Source organism: Photinus pyralis, unplaced genomic scaffold (genome assembly GCF_008802855.1).
Source record: "Photinus pyralis isolate 1611_PpyrPB1 unplaced genomic scaffold, Ppyr1.3 Ppyr1.4_LG5, whole genome shotgun sequence".
NCBI lineage: Eukaryota > Metazoa > Arthropoda > Insecta > Coleoptera > Lampyridae > Photinus > Photinus pyralis.
The window spans coordinates 14,736,491-14,759,488 of NW_022170596.1; the positions used below are offsets into that span (position 1 = coordinate 14,736,491).

A 22,998-nucleotide genomic window follows, 5' to 3' on the forward strand; every position below is an offset into this window, starting at 1 on the left:
TCACTTTTTCAAAGCTCTCAACTTTTAAATTGTTAAATATCCGTAACACCTTTTTTTTCAAATGACACTCCCCATGTTTTTCTTCACTGTTGTTTTCCTTTTTCCGAGACCTTTAATTTGATACAAAATGTCAAAGGCTGCTTCAAACGGTTTCCGAGATATTCCATGTTTTAGTCACTTCTTGTGATGGCTTCTAGTTGATGACTACTTCTCGTATTTGCGGAAGTGGCGCCACATATTTTAGTTCAATTCGTCATGTGCCAAAACCCTTAAGGTTCGAAAATTTGATTTGCACCCTGTAGTCGACTTTAGCAGACTTTTCGAATTTAACTGCGGCTTTTTCTTTAATGCCTGGTCTATACGCCGTACAGCTCACGCGGACGTGATGTCCTAGAGCGCATCCGGAGCCATCGGTGCCTTAGCGCCTTCGGTACTGGCGCTTTCGGCGCGCCCTTGTCCTCTCAGAGCGGTGCCGCGGCACCTTCGGCACTTATCTAGTTACGCCATTGCATGTTAGCACGAACCTTGCTCATCGTTATGTGCAGCACCCAGATGACCCAGAATGATGGACAGTCAAACGAAAAAAGAAAAAAAAACATACAAAATTGTCAGTTTCCATAAACAGTTTTATATACAAAATCAGTAAGTATTTTTTATTATACCTGAATCACAATCTCCGTTTAAAACACTCAAATGCGTGCGAAAAAAGGCCTTTAAAACACACGTGCTTTAAAGTTGCTAGGTAATGATACTTCAAGTATGACTTTTGAAACTGTCATCTGGGGTTGAAATAAACAATCCTCTTAGATCGCTTTCTGCAAATGCAGAACATTGCTTTGGCTTGTACCTATCCTTTGGTTTAAGCTTCCACAAACGCACTCAATTTAGGGTATATGCTTCCAAATCTATTCCACTTTTTAGTCGCAACAATATTTGAAGTTTTGAATGAATGCACCAAAAGATAGAAGATTTAAATACCTTTGACATTTCCTTCATACATGCCAGCATTATCGATGCATTTAAGACTTTATTCGTAAGTAACTTCCTATTCATCCATGGAAACAACTTTTCATATGCTTGATAATAGGCTTTACTGGATTGGGATTTTACACCTACCAACGTTTGTTTAGATTTTACTACAAGCGATTTAATGGGCGGTGTACTATCTTTTTCAACGCAAATCGTTTATTCACAAAGACGATGTTTTTTATAAGCAAACGTCAAGTGACATTTCCATGGCAATCGTGAAATTACGAACACCCAGCCCACTTAATTAGACATGTATTCGAATATAACGTCAATATGACTTCATTGTATTACCTATTTTTAAATTATACTGCAGGTATAATAAAATAGTACATTATATATCAAGGTAGAGAAGTCCACTATTATTGCCTGAGCACCAAGATTACATCTCGAGGCGCTTGCGCCGAGGGGTGGAAGGTGCGAAGGCAATAATAGACTTCTCTACCGTGGTATATATACTATTTTTTTCACTACTAGCACTTGAAATCCTCTAAATTAACATATTATATTGATAAGAGAGTTAACGGTTGGACAGAATTGTTTGTTTCTTAATTTAACATGTCAATCAAGTACGTGGAAGTACAAGTCAAACAGGCCGTATTTTGTTCTGTCATTGAGATTTTTCAAAGAGTAATTTCGTTCGAATTTTTTCAAAATGTGATAATTTTAGGTATGTAATTTCTCTGGAAATTGCGAATGGTGGCAATTATTCGTTTTAGAGAACTTGTCTAAACGTTCATTGAGCGAAATTTCGGGTTGTGTTTTCTAAAAGTGACAGCGTGACAGTTCTCATTATTGACTACTAGTTAATAATAAAAAATTATTAACCACTTTGAACAAATGCCGAGAAAGCCTACTTTACAAGTGGAAAAAAGGTTAATAATCATGTCATCAGACGCTAGTAGTAAAAAAAATAGTATATATACCACGGTAGAGAAGTCTATTATTGCCTTCGCACCTTACATCCCTCGGCGCAAGCGCCTCGAGATGTAATCTTGGTGCTCAGGCAATAATAGTGGACTTCTCTACCTTGATATATAATGTACTATAATTCCCACCAATCACACATAACCTCAAAACGCACACACACAGCACCGCATCTCGATATAAATCATCCCTTGAACTTCTTATACTATACTCTATCATAAATGTCTATGTATTTTTAATCTTTGACGGTAAGGTCTGATGAAGGATGTATTTGTCCGAAATCGATTACCTAGAGAAAAATGTTAAATTATAAGATTTTCTACGCCAACAGCCTTTTAATTAAATAATTTAAAACCAGTATGCGCACACCTGCTTTTCAACAAGGCGAAAACGATAAAAATTATGATTGTGATTCAAAAACAGTTGAAGCCACCACAGATTTTTTTGCGAGAAACTTACTCTCCCTTCGTTTTGAAATGCGCGCGATCGTGATTTTCGTAAGAAAACTCCATAAGCCTCGACCAGCAGAGCAGAGACTAGGCTTTCCACCTCTTTCTTACATTGCAACAAAATTGTTTCAGAATTTAACGAGTAGCTTGTACACTTCTCTTTACCTTACACCATGCAGTGTATACAGTCAGTAGGTACTTACAGTTTTGCTAACCAAACAAATTACACAGATTTTACTTGTAAGTTTATTACCACTTTTCTGTTACAATAAAAAGTAAGTTTTGGAAGAATGGTTTTTCTACATCGATAAAAAAACAAAAGGTATACCAGAAATTTACATCCACGACGTTACAATAAACATTAGATATAAATATTAAATAAGCCCCACTGCCTATGAGATTCCTCGATTTCTGAATTTAACAAGGGAATGTGTCAACTTAAAATTCTATAATAAACACACTAAAACAGACATTATTTACATTACAATACTAACAAATGACATTATTACACCATCAGAGCTGGGCACCCACTAATCAGTCTGAAACTCTTTCAAGTGGCATTAAACATTTTGTTTTCACTTAACACAGAATGTAAACACTCGTAAAATAAATAGGTATAAATTATGATACACTCCTTGGATGAATGAATTTATTACACTAGATTAATTCATTTACAATAAAAGGACATTGAATTATTGAATAATCAATTCACCATTTAAAATTTCAAGTATCATTTTTCGGCGTAAATACGGCATATTCTCTTGACTAAAGTTAAGTCCGGCTTTTCGTGTGAGAAATTCTGCATATGTGCAGGAAAACACACCACAATCACTGCCGTTCATTTGTTGCGGAATATCGCTCACATTTTCCAAGACCCAGTCGTTAACGTCATATTCCTCACCTTTCTTATCTAAATGCTCGGCTTTGAGATACTTGCGCAAAGCGTGAAGGCATCGATTATTGGGATTTCCCATACTATCATAATATTGTATGGTGCGATTTTCAAAATTGATTATACTCATACACCAATGCATACCTAAGTGAATCGGAACTGCAATAATATCATAGGAAAAGATATCAACACGTCGAGTCCAACGTTTCAGCGAAGCGTGCCCGTCCTTTAATAATTTTGGGTAAAAAAATGTATTCATAGCGTACACTTTCGGCCATTTATCGATCTTTCCGCGTTCTATCAGTAAATTCATGTAAAAGTTTATCACCTCATCGTTTAACCAATTCAATCCGTCCAAGGTTTGAATGTCGGCGCGCGTAATGTTCAAATTGAATTTTTGGACAAGTACTTCGGTCGGACTTGTGCGTTTGGTCTTGAGAGCGTGATCTATTCGGCATTCGTCCTCTTCCGACAGTTCCGGGAACGCCTCCTCGACGAACCGCTCCGGCAAGACGATCTCCTTAATCTTAAGGCATCTTAGCATTTGGTCCTCGAGTCGTTGTTGATTTATTTCCGATGTCACTTCGGCAATTTTGTTTGTCTGAGTGATTTGGTTTTGGACCCTTTGCTGCAATCTGGCCACGTCGGCCTTGTGTCTTTGAACCCTGCAATATTAATTTTGCAACGAAACATAATACTACTTAATTGGAGAAGAGATTGGGGAGTGAGGATCAATCATACTCGTTTTTAGGAATCTCATTTCATTCTGAATAACACTCAAGAGTTTTTCTTCTCCTCCAAGTATAGGGTGAGTTAAGGATTGCGCGGAGTAACTTAATGCCTTGAAGATAAGATTTTTCGATAGTGCTTTTGTATTATGATATGATTGAGTATTCTCCACATTTTAAAAATATTCGGAATTATACAGGGTGCGCCGCCCAAATGGTACATTGTATTAAATAGAACCCCCTGTATTTGAATGCATTTTTGAATTTACGTGTATTGTACGTCTTTTTTATTATATGGTTAATATCCGAAAAGCTAGTAGTTTTAAAGATATTTCGATTTTTAAGAAAAATTGGGCATTTACAAGCATCAGTATATTGTCAAAATTATTACTTAAATTTTGATTCCAGGTTTTATATCTTTTATCCTGGGTTAAGTAAAAGTCAAATAAATACATCTATTATAAAACATTAAAAAAATAGCTTACAGGGTGTTTTTTTCTAGATCCATAGTTACAAAACTTCATATTAAAAAATCTAAATTACATATAACTTATTTAAGATTAGAATATAAAACCCAGGAAAACCAAGATATTTCGAAAACTATCAGAGATAGGTATAGGACATTATTATCAAAAGTTGAAGGTTTTTGGAGGAGCTAAATGATGACAGAAAAATATACAGGGTGTTCCATTTAAAAAAGTGAGATTTTTTAGCGCATTTTTTGCAAATTTATTTGTAAAAAGTAGCTTTTAATCTCACTTTGGCTGGCTGGCTGGTTGGCTGGCAGCAAATGTGGGCGCGTAGAAGAACTCTTGTAGAAAGGCAACGGGTGTACGTGTATCTACAGGGCCGTGAAATTTGTCAACCTTAGGGACATGGCTACATGATGTGGGTTTGGCGACATCTGGGCGTCATCCTCGAGCGTAGTATACTAACGTGAAGGTTTTTCAGTTTTTTCCTATCTTCTACTACAGTTTTGGTCCGATTCTTTTGAAATTGGTGTCGTCGGAAAGATGTTGTAAACGCGCACAACTCCTGCGTGGCGGAATTTTGTTTTTTGTCCTAGGGGCGAAATTAACGACTTTTTGCGAGGCGGCGCGCGCGTCTTCGAGAAGTAGTCNGAATTGCGGGTGAACGGGACGTCGGAAGTGGGTACCGTAAAAGGGAATGTGGTAGCCCGCGACACGATCTCACTGATGGTGGAGTCAAATCTTCAAACGCGAATTGCTGGTGAACGAGACGTCGGAAGGAGGTACCGTCAAAGGGAATGTGGTAGCCCCCGACACGATCTTCCTGATGGTGGAGTCAAATCTTCAAACGCGAATTGCGGGTGAACGGGACGTCGGAAGGGTGTACCGTCAACGGGAATGTGGTAGCCCCCGACACCATCTTCCTGATGGTGGAGTCAAATCTTCAAACGCGAATTGCGGGTGAACGGAACGTCGGCAGTGGGTACCGTCAAGGGGAATGTGGTAGCCCCCGACACAATCTTCCTGATGGTGGAGTCAAATCTTCAAACACGAATTGCGGGTGAACGGAACGTCGGAAGTGGGTACCGTCAAAGGGAATGTGGTAGCCCCCGACACGATCTTACTGATGGTGGAGTCGAAAGTGGCTAATAGAATACTGATCTGCCACACAAAAATGCGCTGAAGTCCCTTCGATCTCAAACGAGGACTTTTAATATGAAGTTTTGTAACTTTGGATCTAGAAAAAACACCCTGTAAGCTATTTTTTTAATGTTTTATAATAGATGTATTTATTTGACTTTTACTTAACCCAGGATAAAAGATATAAAACCTGGAATAAAATTTTAAGCAATAATTTTGACAAGACGCTTGCAAATGCCCAATTTTTCTTAAAAATCGAATTATCTTTAAAACTACTAGCTTTTCGGATATTAACCATATAATAAAAAAGACTTACAATTACACGTAGAATTCAAAAATGCATTCAAATACAGGGGGTTCTATTTAAAAAAATGTACAATTTTGGCGCCCTACTTTGTGGGTGCACCCTGTATAATTCTGAATATTTTTAAAATGTGGAGAATATTCAACCATATCATAATACAAGAGCACTCTATCGAAAAATCTTCAAGGCATTAAGTTATGCCGCGCAATCGTTGACTCACCCTGTACACAGGTCTAATTCCCATAGTCAGTCACAAACTTGGAGATCTCAAATATGTATTCAATATCTAGTGAATTATACCAGTATGGTTGATTCATACAACAGTAAACCATTCCTCAACCTGTTCGCCTACAAATAAACACAAGCTGCTTTCAACTTTAGGATTTAATGTACCCTATATTATTTTTTTCTTAAATTTGCTTAATAGAACAAATAGAAGTGGGCATTTCGTGAAAGTGAAATCTCAAAACTATTTTTTTAGGAAACCCATTTGCAATGTGTTTGTTTTACACATAAAAATTGTTAAAAAATGTATTTCACAGGGTAAACAGATGGGGCAAAGGTTGACTTTATGTCGGAACTTAGACTATTGCTTATAAAAGAATAAAACGTGCATAGCTCCTCCTAAACAAAGTACATAGAATATGCACGAGTGAAGCCAAGAGCTCAGTACACCATACTCGTTTTTGAAGAGCAGATTCTGAAAGTTGGACAGTAAACTCTTATATAACACAAACAGCTGTAACTGAAAGAAGGCACATCTGCACATGTAAAGGGTTATTCCGAACATTTAGACAGCGCGTTTATTATAAGAGATAGGAAAAAACCTTAAATATAAAAGTTGTGGGGTTTATCATAAATTACCAGAAAATGTAAGGTAAACAAGTTAAAAAGTAATCGTAAACGATTTACATAAAGCGCATTTCCACTTGCATTCATTTCCCATTTGTAAGATGCAACTTCTGTTAAAATCGTAAAAATCCGACCACAAATATGAAAGATAGCGTTGCACATGGGCAATCCATTTTTGACGTGCTACTTCAATTTCAGTTTATGAGAAGAATTTCATTTCAATGCTTTTCTAAATAAAAAAGTTGGCACTGCGCATGCGCAAAATAAAATTTTGAAACTCGCGCTAGATTTCCTTTATTCCAAGTGCCTATGTATCACATTTCATTTAAATTCTTCCATAAATAAAAAAGTTGGCACTGCGCATGCGCAAAACCAAAGTTTGAAATTGACGTTTGATTTTCTTTTATCCCAAGTGCCTATGTATCAAATTTCGTTTAAATTCTTCCATAAATAAAAAAGTTGGGACTGCGCATGCGCAAAACCAAATTTTGAAATTGGCGTTTGATTTTCCTTTATCCCAAGTGCCTATGGATAAATTTCGTTTAAATTCTTCCATAAATAAAAAAAGTTGGCACTGCGCATGCGCAAAACCAAATTTTGAAATTGGCGTTTGATTTTCCTTTATCCCAAGTGCCTATGTATCCAATTTCGTTTAAATTCTTCCATAAATAAAAAAGTTGGCACTGCGCATGCGCAAAACCAAATTTTGAAATTGGCGTTTGATTTTCCTTTATCCCAAGTGCCTATGGATAAATTTTGTTTAAATTCTTCCATAAATAAAAAAGTTGGCACTGCGCATGCGCAAAACCAAATTTTGAAATTGGCGTTTGATTTTCCTTTATCCCAAGTGCCTATGTATCAAATTCCGTTTAAATTCTTCCATAAATAAAAAAGTTGGCACTGCGCATGCGCAAAACCAAATTTTGAAATTGGCGTTTGATTTTCCTTTATTCCAAGTGCCTATGTATCAAATTTCATTCAAATACTTTTATAAGTAAAAAAGTTTGCAATTCGGTTTATAAATGGTCGAGATGCGAAAAGGGCACTGTGAATTTTGAATCGATTCGATTCAACTTTTGGCATTGCGTATTATATGGCTAAAGCTATGCCCATATTGAATTTCATGCAATTCAGTTCATAACTAACGGAGATGTAAAAGCGATCGAACATTTCTAAACAAAGTTATCGTTCACACGGACAGATAGATGGACAGACAGACAAAGGAACAGACGGACAGACCAACCGGCAGGCGACAGATAGCAATGCAAAATTATAAACGATCTCTAGGATCGTTAATAAACGGCAAAAGTGTAAAATTATGGAACATGTAAAAAACGGTTTTTTGTTTTTTTTTACAATAACTTTTTTTGTAAGCGGTACAGAAAAAATTCCTTCCTTGGTGCAAGACTCGACACCATAACGAACCAAATAGCGAAAAAAGTAGAACAATAGCTCAGCGTCGCAAAACGAGCACACGGACGAACGGACAAAGTGGCCACAATAGCGCATTTTTTTTATTTTTGTGGAAATGCGCTAAAAACAAATTAATATCGCAAAAATGCAAATTTGATAAATGTTTAATGAAACGTCCTGTATAATTTTCAAAAATAGAATAATCTTTCCTTTCTGATTTCATGTTGTTATGTATACGTCGACATTGGCTTAATCGTTTTTGAAATATTTGCATTTCTAGTATATTATCAAATTATTTTACCAAATCACAGTTGCCGTAACCAAACAAATGGACATTACTATTTATTATTAATTAATATATTATTTTTACCCTGGAAATAATCTAGAGACCAACTTTACTTTTTAACAGTTACATTCATTAAACAAAATGTAAATTTACACATGTCGGATATTCATCCCCACTACTTCCAATACATTTTCTGTATTCATTATCCAATTTAAGCATTAATATTATAAATGCAAATATTTCAACAACGGCTAAAGCAATTAAGTTTTTGAAATCAGAAAGAAAAGATCTATACAATTTTTGAAAAATATACAGAGCGTTCCTTGCATTTTTTTACTAACTTTGCGATATTCATTTGTTTTCTTACTTTACATTTTCTGGTAATGATAAACCCGAGGATAAACCCCACAACTTATGTATTTAAAGTTTTTTCTGTTTTTTATAATAAAAAACACGCTATCTAAATGTATGGAATATCATTGTACCATGTGTCCTATTTTGGTCAAGACTGCAGTAGTAGACTGTGTCACTTTTGTTTTAAGTTTTAATACCACAAACAGAATCAATCAACATGTGCAGTTCTTACAGAAGAATTTTCTTGAACGTAACTATAGCGCGTTCGCACCTCAAGATGCACTATGGGGTCTTATGGACTAATTGCCTCTCTTACTAGTTTGCGTCATTCTTTGATAATGCTGTCCTTGTTTCTAACCGCATTGATGTCAAATTGACATATGATTAAATTGAAGTATTAAAACAAAACATAATCTCCTTGTGCTGTCATTGTCACGTTTGTACTGTATGTCTGTAAGCACCATACTGCATCTGGAGGTGCAAAAGCGCTATAGAGACATCTATCAATGACAAGCAGAAGTAGCGTGAGCAATATTAATTTATAATATTATGCCATTGCTGCGCGCCTCTTCAATTGTATAAAACAAAAGTAATAAGTGTATCTCCTCCATTTGCAGCGCACTCTTAAATGCATTGCATAAATACCTAATAGTTATTTATTAATTATTACCTATTCATTTGCCTATTATATGTCAATTATATCTGTCATATGTGATATATAAAGCAGTCTATTACACTCAAGGGCATAATGGATTGTCATCTCATTATGCCCTCAAATGGCCTGTCAAATTGATTGACGGAGTTATATTATGTAAGAAAAAAGATGCAACTTGATTCGTATGAAGCACTTTAATGTTGGGCAAACAATAATCATGACATTTGTATATTGGAAATGCATTCTTTGGAACGATGAAAAATAAAATGTTGTATGCACCTCAGGCATTACTCAATATTTAACCCTCGGGCAACTTACAATCCCTCGGGCCAGAGGCCTTCGGGCTCTGTCGCCCTCGGCATAAATTAATGCCCTTCATGCATAAATAAAATAATTCCTTTTAAACATAGTCATAACAGTTAGCACAAAAACGGAGCTGTAAAACTTTTAGGGGAAAACTCGGGGGGAAAAAATGTGACAGAAGTTGAAAACAAGTCGTGTTTAGTTCACAATCATCGTATTCCTTCGAGTTATTCATCTACACAGGAATAAAATGCTTGTTTTCAAGAAACCACAATGCAACAAAATACTTACAACCTCTGTAGCCAGTCAGTATGCGTCTCCTCAGAAGTATCTATAATTTTCTGAATGCTATTAACCGGTTCAACTTTAATATCAGGTTTTGGTGATGGCGGTCTCGGTAAAATTTCTATATCTGAATCCGAATCCTTAATAGTTATTGGCTCGTTTGTGGAGAAATCGTCCAGTACTTTCTTTATTGTGTCCTTTGTGGACAACGATCTACGAACCGTTCCATTTGTGCCAATTGCAGTTAAATCGATAATCTTACTAGGCTCGTTCTTATTTAAAGCTAGGTCAACTAACTGCCGATTTCTTTTTGTCTGATTGTGCATAAATATTTTACCGACGGGAGTGCTGTACTTCGAAAACGATTCGCGCAAATCGGACGTGTAGTTCGGCGCGTTCTCCGCCAGCAGTTGCTTGTATTTCATTTTTTCGTCCAAGCGAAAAGATTGGTTTAATACTGAGCTTCGTATGGCGGGCCTGGACATTTTTATTTTAGATTTTATACCACGAATACTACTCAAAATTGGGGATGTAAAGCTGCTCCTCGAGTTCGCTTTAGTGTGGCTTTTGATGGAATTATCGTTGAGATATGAGTACGGTTTAATGTATTCGAAACCAGATTTTCTCGCTTTCAATATTTTGTCATCTACCGGTTTGGTATATTTCAAAATTGTCACGTCGTCGCCATTACCATTCATGTGTAAGTTAGATCTTGATGAAACCGATAGATTTGGTGTAGAAGTAAATTTGTTAGCAGGTTTAAGTTTCGAGATTTGTATAACATCGTCATCATCATCGTCGATTATGACAGTTACATTCTCCTTAGAGTTGTTCGATGAGGATCGATTATGCAAAGAGTTACGAAAACTGCTTCTATGGCTCACATTACAAGGGGTATGCCAACCGTCACCTGAAACAAATTTATCATATTAAACTAAAAGCAAACAATAAATATTGGTTACTCTTTGCCAAAAGATATTCAATTAGTCGCAGATCAGTATGACAATTATGATTTCTCCCTCTGTTCGCTTTGTACAGGATGTTTATCCACAGCAACAAAGCTGATTCGTATCAAATAATAAGTACGTCAGCATCTTAAAGTAATAGTTATTTGTTATATGACATGATAAATGGACATTTAAATTTTTTAATTTGAATTAACTTTCACGAAATCGTTACTTTCCCTGTATCGCCGTGTATAATACAACTTTATTTTATATAAATCTGTGAAGCTTCTGACAATTCTAAATTTAATTTACGTCAAAAATAGCTAACTCAGATTCTGCCGACCTGGTCGTTTCTATAGAAACAACATTGACATATGTCATACGGGTCCCTTGAAATAAGAATGACAGATGTCATTAGAATGCATAATCATCTGTTTCACTCTATCTGCCCAAATTGCAAACAAGCTACCCAATAAATTTTTAAATGTGATATATTTTTACCCAGTAACAATTTTGGTTCACAGAGGTATAGTGCCCCGGAAGTCAACGCGGTCAATGTGGCAACCCTACTTAACATTTTTTTATATATCCAGTATAATTAGTCTTCATTTCTTATATCATTATTTGGTTCTGCAGTAGTATCAATAAAAAACACTTTATTATTATTTTATTATTTATTAATATTTTACCTACCATTGTTCGAAACATCTATCTACAAAATTATATTAAAAAAAGTAAAATAAAAACATTGTATTGGTGTATTTCAATGGTTAAGAATGCAGGTCATCATAATTGTGATGTACAATCAGAAGACAAAATATCAATATATCTTTGACGGATAGTTAGAATACACTATCACCCAAAAAAAAAGAAAAATGAAGAAAAAATGTTTCAAAACCCACATGGATGTTGCCGGATAATGTAACTATGAATTAGCGAAAACCCGAAGTCTCTATGTGGCCCAGGGGCCGAGATCTCGAAGGAACAGACAGACAGACGACGAAAAATTGAGGATATAAGCGTGACCGCAACTGCATTATGTTACACTAAAAAATTCTAACCTAGAGATCAAACTGAATAAGAAAGCAGGACAAATAATTTAAATCACAAGCGGCGCGCCTGAGTTGTTAGAGGGCTGACAACAAAGTTTCCGTCTTCTCTATTTCGTAGGGCATACGTTACCTTTCACTTAGTGAAATTTGGTATGTGACACTGTCAGATAAATGTACTTCTTAAAATAAATCAAATTAATTTTTAAGAAAATTCGCAACACTGCATAAAGGAGGGCTGTGGCAGGGAGGTTTTAGGTGATAGTTTCACATTGGCTTCCAATACTGACCCATAAAATAATTACTCCCATAAGAAAAAAAATGTTTTCTTTTTAATGACATGTACAACTTTTTCCTTGATATCCTCCAAACGATATCCTGAAAAAAACATTTTTGCAAGATATCTTGTCGGCCGTGGATTTTTTCCAAAAATCAAAAAGGGAATATATAAGCTTGTAAGACTGTAATTCCTTTCGCATTGCAATGTCTCTGATAGTTTCCGAGATCTTTATATTAAAAATCAGAAAAACACCGTGTATATTTAGAAGTACAGGATTTTCCATACTTTTCAAACACCCTGTATATATGACAAATCAATACTATAGTCCGCATGCCAACAAAAAGGAGAGTGCCTAACTACCTACATAATAATACTAAAAACAGACACATGGAACCTTAATTAGGCCTCTATTAATCATGCGATTCAGCTGTCATTGGTTAATTTTTGACATTTTATGAATCCTGACAGTGAAACAACCAATTACAGTGCCCAAGTACTGAATTTAACACCATGTTACATTGAACGGAACGTTAAATTTTGTAGATCTTGCAATTAAAATATAAATAATGGAACTGTAAGCAATAGAATAACAAAAACTGAAACAAAAACATGGATCCTGACAGCGAGCTGTCAAAATGTGTACATTTTATTGTGGTTTCTTGGTACTTTGGTTTCAGTTTTTGTTACTTCACCGACCACAAGAATTCCAATGTTTCAAAACTTAAAACAACAAAATTAAAAAAAGAGCTCTACACTTACCATCTGATCGAGCAGCCATAGTTGACGAATTAATCCTTCGCAGTTTGGCATTAATGGGGCTGTAGATATCGTCGTTAGAAACCCTTCAAAGAGAAATGCGGATATTCGACCAACATTGATAGGTTAAGGTAACTTACTTTCGTTTTCGCGGGCTATCAAAAGGAAGGATTAAGTTCTTGATAAAATTAATAAAATCGACCATAGCGAACTATTCTAATTAGCGTGATCAAAATGCGCTGCAAATCTGATGATCATTATAAACAAACCAGAAGTGCGTTGATAGAGCTCCGGTCATTTCAACAGTAATAACCGAATGTTTATGCGATTTCTGTGAAGACTTATTATCAAATACGAATCTGATTCAACAAGCGATTTAAAAATGTTAACTAACAGTAAAAATGAAGATTTTTCACATCGGTAAATACAGCCAGTGTTCGAGCTAATATGGCTGTTTTTAGCTACGCCTGCGCGGCTAGCCGTCTGGCGACAATGTTATTGCAGCGTTGCCAAACGTTTGTTACGCATTGTACAAGGACGGTCAATATAATTGACCCAATTTAATCACGTGATTTGTCTTGAGGTACCCATTTCTACAATTGCAGTTTGATATGAGTAGACTTCTTGTGAAAATCTGCATGCGTCCATGCGTAAAGGTAACCCTTATTTGCACTGTTCTTTCTCAAATTTTTACAGAAGAACCTGTTAAGAAAATCGATCGATATTAAACATTCCCAAAACTGCGTGCGCGCATGAGCACAGGCACATTTTGTATTAGTATACCGATCTTGCTGAAATTTTAACAAACGCGCCTTTTAAATCTTTTATTTTGGATTAGCTACTTCGCTCAATAAAAAGCAGAAAGGGAAGGGATCCTGATATTAGGTATTGAGAGCGGACCCCTTACAGTACGCAATTTGGTTAAGATTTGTCTATACCGCAGTTGGGCGATCTCCATTTCCTGAATTTTTCTAAAAATGCGCGTTCGCAATTGTTGATTTTAGACTTTCCACCCACTTTTCCACGTAACGACAAAAAAAAAGAATTATAAACTGATAAGTCACCACCTTTAATTCGATAGTTACGACTTTGGGATGACGTATTCAACCATCCATGATACAAACCACCCATACAAATACTTACGGTACCTGCATATTTGCCTATACGTGAGTAGCAAAACTGAAATGTGATACTGTATTTCATTTAGGCCTGTAGATCACTGAATGTGATATACCAGTTCATGGTTATGGCCGCCTGTTGTCCATGTCCACAAACTAAAATGTACCTACTGTTCTTACATGTGCAAGGGTCGACTTGTGGTTAATGGACAAGATGATATACTATTATGTGCTGTGAAGCACATCAAGGAGAAATTTTAATTTTCGGTGCCATTCGACCCAGTCAGGTGTTACTACGTTCTACACAAAAGTCAAAAACTAGCACAAACAAATTTTAAAAAAAGGCATAAATATTGCAGGAAGTATATTTTATTTGCATTTATACTGCAGAAATAAATAGGGCAACCCATAGCATTTAAAGAAGTTTTAAAATACATAGTTGAATAAAACTGCAACAAGTTCATGTAGTTATTAAAATACATAATTACATATTAAACATAATAATGAAAGGAAGATAATCGATTTAGTTGATTAAGAATACCGAGTGAGAACACTCGACCTTCGTTTTCTAACATTTCTAATATCCTAGGGGTATAACAACTTAACAGTCCACATATTTACCTTTGGTTATAAATTCGATTTAAAAAACTATTTTATTTAGATTTCTAGCATTTAGAATTAATAAACTCCTTTTGTTACTTTTTTTTTAAGTCCTAGAATAACGTGTAGCACTTGGCAGGCACCCCTATATGAAATATTGAAATTGTAATTTCACAAAAACGTCCTAAGAAAGTATCTACCAGTTTTAGTTATAGCTGCAGTCTCTTTTATTGCCTACAACAGAAATGAAATCAAATGACTTTAAATTATATACAACACATCAGAGGCAACAAATACTTTTACATAATTAAGAAATAAAATAAATCAGCAACAAAAGCTACAATTACCAAAGTTACTGATAACTAATTATAAGAAATAATAACAAACGAGCGTTGCAAATGTTCAGGTCTTTCTTTTCACACATAAACAACAATTTTTGTATATAAATATAAAATCTAAATACACCCACTATTAACATAATGCTTACGCATCGCATACCATCCCAAAACAAGCGCTTAGGCTAATATTAGTTGATGTTGTAGTTCGTCACAGTTAATAAAGGTTGCTTATTTTCTTTCATAGCCAGAGTTCGAGTCAACTCTCATGATTTGTATCGAAACACAAAATAAAATAATAAATTAAAACAAAATGGTGCATAAAAATATTTTGTCTTTATAAATGCAACGAATAAACAGCAACAGCACTAATACATTATATATGTATAAAGTATTACAGTGATAATTAGTTACTAAACTGTTAATGATCCGCTGAGGGTCGTAGTTCTCTAATCTGTCGTATAAGGTATGCTTTTTCGTCGTTAAACTGTTCGTCTTCCGCCCGATCGGTGTGAAATTTCATGAGGAACTCTACAAGTTTATCTTGATTACGAAGAAGAATATCAAGAATAGGCTTCGGTTTGTTAGGGTTAGCGACAAACACCTACAAAATTATAGAAATGTTGCAATTGTCGGATCAACTAAAAAAAGGTTACCTTAAACACGTGAAAAGCTTCGAATTGGATATTCCTAGACCGTTCTTTCAACATATTCATCATAAGTTTTAAGTTATCTGGGTTGGAAATATACCTCGTCATTACCTGGAATAAAAATTAAGGAGTAGTTACAATTGGTCAAACACGAAATGCTACTCCGAATTAGGTTCTCCTGCAGTTTTCCTAATTCGTAAGGTAAATACCAAAATAGTACAGAACAGAGGCACCTCTAAAAAGCATTATGCGGGTCACTCTGAAATTGGGCGCAAGCCTGTTGAGGGCCCAGAACAAGAGAGGGATATTAAATAAATAAATAAATAAATTTCTACATCAAAGCTGGTAGGTACTAAAATACAGTTGGATATACCATTTTTGTACAATATTTTTGTTTTTCTTTAGAAGGGTATCAATATAAAATTAAGCTCAGTAGTTGCGCTAAATCACAGGCTGTGAAAGTGTTCATGTCTTATGTTACCAAAAGAGGTTGAGAACTGCTGACCTACATAAATTAAGTCTATAGTTATTCTATTAGAATCGAAAAAAACATCGAAATTGTTGACGGTGTACGTTGAAAATGCAATCTGCTCGCAAATTGGTGGCGAAAATGCGCGAATATTCGCTATTATGCGCGGGGTATATTCGAGTACCCCCATCAATAGATGTACCAAACCAGTTCTTATAATTTTGATTGTAGTAAACGCCTAAACCACATAGAATAAAATAACTATGTAAAACAGAGAGATATGTATCAACTCCTAGTTAAATCAACCACTTACATGAATGCGTGTATTTCCGTGTTCATGTTCACAATACCTGGTTTAAAACATATGCTTTCGAGGTACAATACCATAAATTTTTTCCTATCTATTTGGATTTGTGCTGACCTTAAATGCGCGCGATCGTGATTTTTGTAAGAAAACACCACTAGTGGAAGTATGATACTAAGCCAAAACCTTCCATCTCTATTACTTTGTGCTTATGCTAAAGATAGGGAGTCCATGAACCTCTCTTATCTTAGACAGTGTTTGATAGCTCATTCAAATCTGATGAATGTTAAAAAGGTCTACATACTTTTTACTTTGACGGCAGAACATTATTGAAAATTCACCAAGGAAAAATTACACTTACGTCCTACAATGTTTTTCTACACAAGTTCATCGCGTTTTCGACTACATTGCGCTATCGCAGGGATTTTTTGACAAGAAAATCAAGAAATCACACGTTAAGAATCAAACATTTCAACCGTCATTCTTGGTCGGAATGGTCAGAATTTCACGAAATCGCACAATCTATACGAATTATGGACCAATTCGTTTAGCTTCCACAAACGCCTAAAGCCGCCACTTGCATATAGATCTAACAGCGTTCGCATATATTTATATACAGGATGTCTATGATGCGGATCTCGGAAACCATAGAAGGTACGATGATGGTCAAATTAGGGAAAACTTGCGCAATTACAGAGTCATCATCGTGCTTTAAAGAGAACCAGAAAATTCTGATTACTTCCGAGGATATGCCAGAAAAACGGAAATTAGCCGATTTAGCTTTTATTTTTTTCTAATGTTATTTGAACAAATACAAACAAATTAAAAACCCTTTCTCATTGTCACTTTTTGACCTCTTCAACATAGCTTGATAGGTTTTCAATACAACGATTCGTTTCAGAGTAGTCATCACCAACCTTATTCTTTTATATAGCCTGTAAAAAAAGAGTACATACTGTATTCAGTAGCATTTTTTATTACGAATAAATACAACGCTGTATGGCACACAAAAAAAAACAAAAGTTGGAAACTATCGGTTTCAACAAGATGGTGCACCCGCGCGCAACGCTCTAATCGTGCGAGAATACTGATCGAATATATTTTCCATTTTCCAGGTTATTTTTCCGAAAGGTATTCTTACGAAATCGGGAAATTTCGGTTTTTCTGGCATATCTTCGGAAGTAATCGAAATTTTCTGCTTTTCTTTGCAGCATGACAACAGCCCTTTAATTGCGCAACTTCTCTAATAGTTTGGCCGCTAGGAGGCGTTTCTCGAATTTATTCGATTTCTTAATGCTCCATAACTTTGTTATTGTTAGAGATCTACCAAAATAGACGGCTTCGGCCATGAAAAAAAGCCACCAGGGTTACCACAGACGGCGACCCAAGTGGGGGATAGTCGAGCCTTACTTTTTCGAGCAAATCATTAACACGTAGCTCTATGTGGCTATAGTGCAAACATTTGTAATACCGGAATGGGGTCATCCCGCCTTCATTTTTTATTTCTGATCCACAAAGTACATTAAAAATAAAAAGACCCGTGTGTCCTCAATTTTTATTTGCGAGTAAAATAAACCCAAAATTAATTATTGAAAAGCTGTGTTTTTAGTCCGAATTTGAAACGCTTCAGACTAAATACGTCACAAACCTACAACCAATCACGTAGAAGTGAGCTGGCAACCTTACGCGAGGGTCTGACGTTTGTCACATTTGACGTTTTGAGAGGGATGTTTAACTGCATCTAGCACGAAAGTGACAAGTGCCTGTGACAGATGACGCAAGTTATAAATGCCATTCTCCTGCAATATTGCCAAGTCGTTATGTCATCTGAATGGTTCTAGGAGCTGATTGGTCGAGCTTATTACGTCACAGAGCCCGCCACAATCATATCGTTTTGAATAAACCTTTAAAATCGCACATGTTCATTATTTTTTTGCTAATCAGCCTCTATTTTTAAATAAACTTTTACTGTCCAAAAAAATGTTTTATGGTTTCAGGTACACGCTTATTAAATTAGAACTGCGGAATTCAACTATACTGTAAACCCCCATTGAAGCATAGATGTAAACTAAGCCACAATTTTTTCAACAAGATGGTGCCACATGCCATACGTCGAAAACAACGTTGGATTACTTGCGCAAAACATTTGGTAACCGCTTGATCTCCCGCAAAACTAAATTTTCCTGGTCGCCATGTTCGCCGGATTTATCCGTATGCGACTTCTTCCTGTGACAATATTTGAAGCAGAGGGTATGCGTTACTAAACCTCGAACACTAGACGAATTACAAACTAATATTGAGGAAGAAATTTCCAAAATAAAGCCGGCTTTGTTGAACAAATTTTTAAAAATTTTGAAAAATGCCTGGATAATTGTATCGCCCATAACGGGCATCATTTGAACGATATTATTTTCAGTAAATAAAGAATTGTAAACCTTCAATTGTTTACTTTTTACTCGTGAAGCCACTAACCCATCTCTTTTGATCCGGCCGCGGCCGCACTAGAAAAAATTTAAATGTGTCGGCTTCCTCTGCCCGACCCGTTATATAGAGTGGTCCATATAAAAAATGTAGTTTAAGGTTGTATAAGAAAACTGAACACCCTGTAAAAAAACTGTGTATGGCTACAGGCTACTACTTTCTTATTTCTTATGGACGCCATGTTGGGTTTTGACGAAATGAGATATAGAGGACAAAAAAAGAAAAATAATGACGTCTCACAATCCATACTGTTACACAAATTTACAAGAAACTTTTCAAAACCAAATGTTTTACATTCATTTCTCAACAAAACATCCACGGTTAACTAGATCTTGCTGAATCAACATTGCTATGATAGGAATCTCATTCCGTAAAAATCCAATGTGGCGTCCATAAAAATTAAGAAAGTGGTAGCCTGTAGCTTCTACATCTAGCGTGTTACGGAAATTCTGATAACAGATTCAGATTCTCAGAAAACAGTGCTAGAAGGTGGTAACAAGGAAGTTTCATTTCCGACCAATTCAAACTAGGAAAAACGTAAACGCGAGATTTGACATTTTCAGTTTTCCGGTGATATCGCAGTTATTTCCAAACATTTTTCAAAAAAAATTTTTTTAGTTACAAAAAGATGCAGCTTTGTCGCCATCTAACCTCAACTGTATCTCTCACCGTTGCGAAGATCCCAATGGTGAGCCACGAATTTGAACCACCCTGTACACACGCACATCTCAAATATATACCAGCAAACCAAAGGTCGTCATTACGCCAGTCTTTTATTGAATTATCTACTGTTTTCAAAATAAGTGTATGGAATCAGGTAAAAAAGTTATCGGGCCTAACCTCATTTTTTTAAATAGACCACGTTTTTATATTTCAATCTAAAAAGGTAGCAGATTCAGTTCTTTTCAAAATATAACACCAAAAAATTTAATATTGTATCAAAGATTCAAAAAAAAAAATTTAAAAAAATTCTGAATATTTGTTGAATCATTGAACATGGCGAGGGAAAAATACTTCCTTTTCCTATCCATTTGCCAGGACACAACAAATTCACATAATCTCGCACATATACCGAGAGATGTGCCGAGCACACATTGTGTTGAAAATACATGGCTCGCCTGGTTTCCAATGTTACATTTTTGAGAGTAGGTAATTCGTTAACCGTTCCTCAGAAAATTAAAATACACCACACCATTAAGGGTTTTATTAAATATATATATATTAAATATACAGGAACAAACGTAGCTTACTGGTCAATTATATGAAGCACAGCTGGACAATTTTATTTGCGGCCAATTTATCTTTTCTGCCGCTGAGATTGTTAATTAAATGAATGGTATATATTTTCTATTGCTTGGCGACAAAGGCCATTCTATTTAAAATAATGATCATTTAAAATGTCCTGAATTTAGTTCTGGACTGAGCCAGAATTTTCCATTTTCATTTACCCAATTTAGACGTTACATTTTATTGCAAACAGAAAATTATTTTCTAGAAATAAATAAAAACTCGACGTCTAAATTGACCGTTACTATCGTGTACACGTTACATTTTTTAAAAGACAGGTTAAAAAATTTTTTTTACTCAAAAAATGTAACGTCTAAATTGAGCTTAATAAAGCTTGTACTAAAAATAAAAGTAGTTCATATACCTACCGTCTATTTTACACCGTGGTGTAGGTACTCCTATCAGTTGATTTTCTTGTTAATTTATGGCAATAAACCATTGCTTTTTTACATTTAAAAAGAAAAAGTTGCAATTTGTTTTCAAAAATCTCTTCAAATAAAAGCAAAAAAAAAAATTAGCAAAATACGGTTATCTCCGTAAATACTACGAGTTCCTTCACTTTTAAAGCAGCGTTAAGTTCGGCCCCAAAACAGGACACTATCTCCCCTTAATCGAATTTTGTTCTCGTACAGTTTCTGAGATCTAAATGGTCACCTGCGAATTTGGGACAGCCTGTATATACAAAAATTAAGTGAAGCTTGATATTTCATTTGATTTCTCCCACAATCCAGAAATGATTTCTCTCAATTTTTCTATGTTCATCTGCTGTTTTACTCGCACTCTAATTATTCGCTTAAATAAAAAAAATTACAATAAGTAACAGAATTTGTGACCTAAACACTGTGTACATAAATCCTTGCCACCTAAATCATTTGCAATCATAGTTCGAATATTCTTTCCGAGTTACAAACTAATGGCAGAGGGATATTCTTATTCGTCATGGAGGAGTGCTACATAACTCCATACATGCGAATTCTCCATACCTCAATTTTGGATGATTCGTATCAGTTCAAAATGGTTTACTCACTGTAAAATTATGCCTGTCGAGTAGAAGTTCGCCGAGTAATTTAAGACTTTGCCGACGTGTAACATAATTTTCAGAATTAAGAAGTCGTTGATAATGATTGAAGACTTTATCGTAATTCATTTCCAAAAAATCCGCACATAGTATTTTATGACGTGTCAGTAATTCCTAAAAGATCAGGATAAGTACGCAAAGTAATTACTTAAAGATATACTTTGAAAGTTGAAAAGGCATCTGATGCTATATCAAAAGTGGATACTTCAACGTACTTAAAAAAGTTATAAAAATCATCAGAGTATAACATTATTTTGGCTAAAGCTTCATATCTGGCACACTCCCGTAGCATCGTCCCACAATTCAAGGCGATCTCTTGATGTTCGTAACTAAAAATTCAAATTAATTCCAACTTAAAAGTATAATCGACACAAACCCAGTCATTAAAGTGAACAGAATTTCGGGCTTTGTACATATATATTCCACGGTAGGCGATCTAGTCCCAATTTGTCTTCGTAATATATTATTAAAAACTTGCGCCACATCTTTCTTGCCTTCGAAATCGATGCGATTTAAGTTCTGAATTAACAATAAAAGAAGATTGCTGTTGTACAGCTCCTGCGCTAATTGTGCCACAATTATATCAGTCTGCGGTTCCGCATCGGAGGTTCCGTACAGCATGTTCTTGATTAGTACAAGATTTTTACTAACGTCCTCTTGCGCTTTCTCCGCTTTCTTATCGCCCTTCTCGAGCGAATTAACTGCTTCTTTTAAGGCTTTGACCACATCTGCAGGACTCTTTTGTGATTTACCAAAAAGGGGCATTCTTTATTAATAATAATTAATGACTAATTTTGTTTTTAGTATTGTCAATCTTTAGGTTGACGTCTTCTGAAGTAATCTCCCTGACGTATTGTAGTATTGAGCGGATAAATTTTATGTATTTAATAAAGAAAGGTGAAATAAGTTCGAAAGTTGTTAGTTCATTTACACATCACTAACAATTTTTAATTTTTTTTAGCATCCGAATTCCGAACGTTGAATGTATCTATTGTACTTTTTGACAGTCGTGTGACTATGGGGAAACTACGAATAATTCCTATTTCTCATAATTTCGAATTCGTTATACCTAATTCTTATTTGTTCTAACAATTTATTGTAAACTCACAGTAGTGTAATCTGTGGCAGAATTTCCTTATCACGCCGGCCAGTCCATAACTATACCAACATACATATATGTATTTACGCGAATTTCTCAATAAGTATATGCGGTGCAAAAATTTTAATGCGATTTATTTGATGCTACCTACTTATGCGCAGGCAAGTTAGAACCCATATGAAATACTGGTTCCGGTTCCGCACTATTCCGCTACAATTATTTTTTTCACTACTAGCGTCTGATCACATATGATTATTAACCTAGTTTTTTCCACTTGTAAAGTAGGCTTTCTCGGCATTTGTTCAAAGTGGTTAATAATATGTGGACATTATTAACTAGTAGTCAATAATGAGAACTGTCACGCTGTCACTTTTAGAAAACAACACCAAAATTTCGCTCAATAAACGCTTACATAAGTTCTCTAAAATGAATGATTGCCACCATCCGCCATTTCCAGAGAA

At 35.3% G+C, this 22,998-nt stretch overlaps 2 protein-coding genes across 3 annotated transcripts; both read right to left on the minus strand.

Annotated features, from left to right (window-relative positions):
- Window positions 1-3,037: 3,037 nt before the first annotated feature.
- On the minus strand, window positions 3,038-13,592 carry LOC116170407 (sentrin-specific protease-like). The gene is made up of 4 exons (XM_031486778.1): window positions 13,257-13,592; window positions 13,120-13,202; window positions 10,091-10,994; window positions 3,038-3,959 (listed from the first exon to the last, which is right to left on the minus strand). The coding sequence occupies exons 1-4, from the start codon at window positions 13,319-13,321 to the stop codon at window positions 3,095-3,097; spliced, it is 1,917 nt and encodes a 638-aa protein (XP_031342638.1). The 5' UTR covers window positions 13,322-13,592; the 3' UTR covers window positions 3,038-3,094.
- Window positions 13,593-14,585: 993 nt separating this feature from the next.
- LOC116170408 (protein Mo25) lies at window positions 14,586-22,466 on the minus strand. 2 transcript variants are annotated; one of them, XM_031486780.1, is made up of 6 exons: window positions 21,815-22,466; window positions 21,599-21,767; window positions 21,388-21,552; window positions 15,826-15,930; window positions 15,589-15,773; window positions 14,586-15,068 (listed from the first exon to the last, which is right to left on the minus strand). In XM_031486780.1, exons 1-5 carry the CDS (start codon window positions 22,201-22,203, stop codon window positions 15,591-15,593), a joined length of 1,011 nt encoding a protein of 336 aa, XP_031342640.1. In that variant the 5' UTR covers window positions 22,204-22,466; the 3' UTR covers window positions 14,586-15,068; window positions 15,589-15,590. The 2 variants fall into 2 exon arrangements, with proteins under 2 accessions (XP_031342640.1, XP_031342639.1); XM_031486779.1 differs by lacking the exon at window positions 14,586-15,068 and having other exon boundaries at window positions 15,487-15,773.
- Between the last annotated feature and the right edge of the window lie 532 nt (window positions 22,467-22,998).

Bases quoted from the DNA above. Each gene is read 5' to 3' on its own strand.
- LOC116170407 (XM_031486778.1), bottom strand. From the start codon at position 13,321: ATGGTCGATTTTATTAATTTTATCAAGAACTTAATCCTTCCTTTTGAT. The intron at 10,995-13,119 runs GTAAGTGTAGAG...AATTTGTTTCAG, and splicing joins TATGGCTGCTCGATCAGATG to GTGACGGTTGGCATACCCCT. The intron at 3,960-10,090 runs GTAAGTATTTTG...TTAATATTGCAG, and splicing joins ACTGACTGGCTACAGAGGTT to GGTTCAAAGACACAAGGCCG.
- LOC116170408 (XM_031486780.1), bottom strand. From the start codon at position 22,203: ATGCCCCTTTTTGGTAAATCACAAAAGAGTCCTGCAGATGTGGTCAAA. The intron at 15,931-21,387 runs GTGAGTAAACCA...TTTTTATTCCAG, and splicing joins TCGACAGGCATAATTTTACA to GTAATGACGAGGTATATTTC. The intron at 15,774-15,825 runs GTAACCTTTTTT...ATAATTTTGTAG, and splicing joins AAGCTTTTCACGTGTTTAAG to GTGTTTGTCGCTAACCCTAA.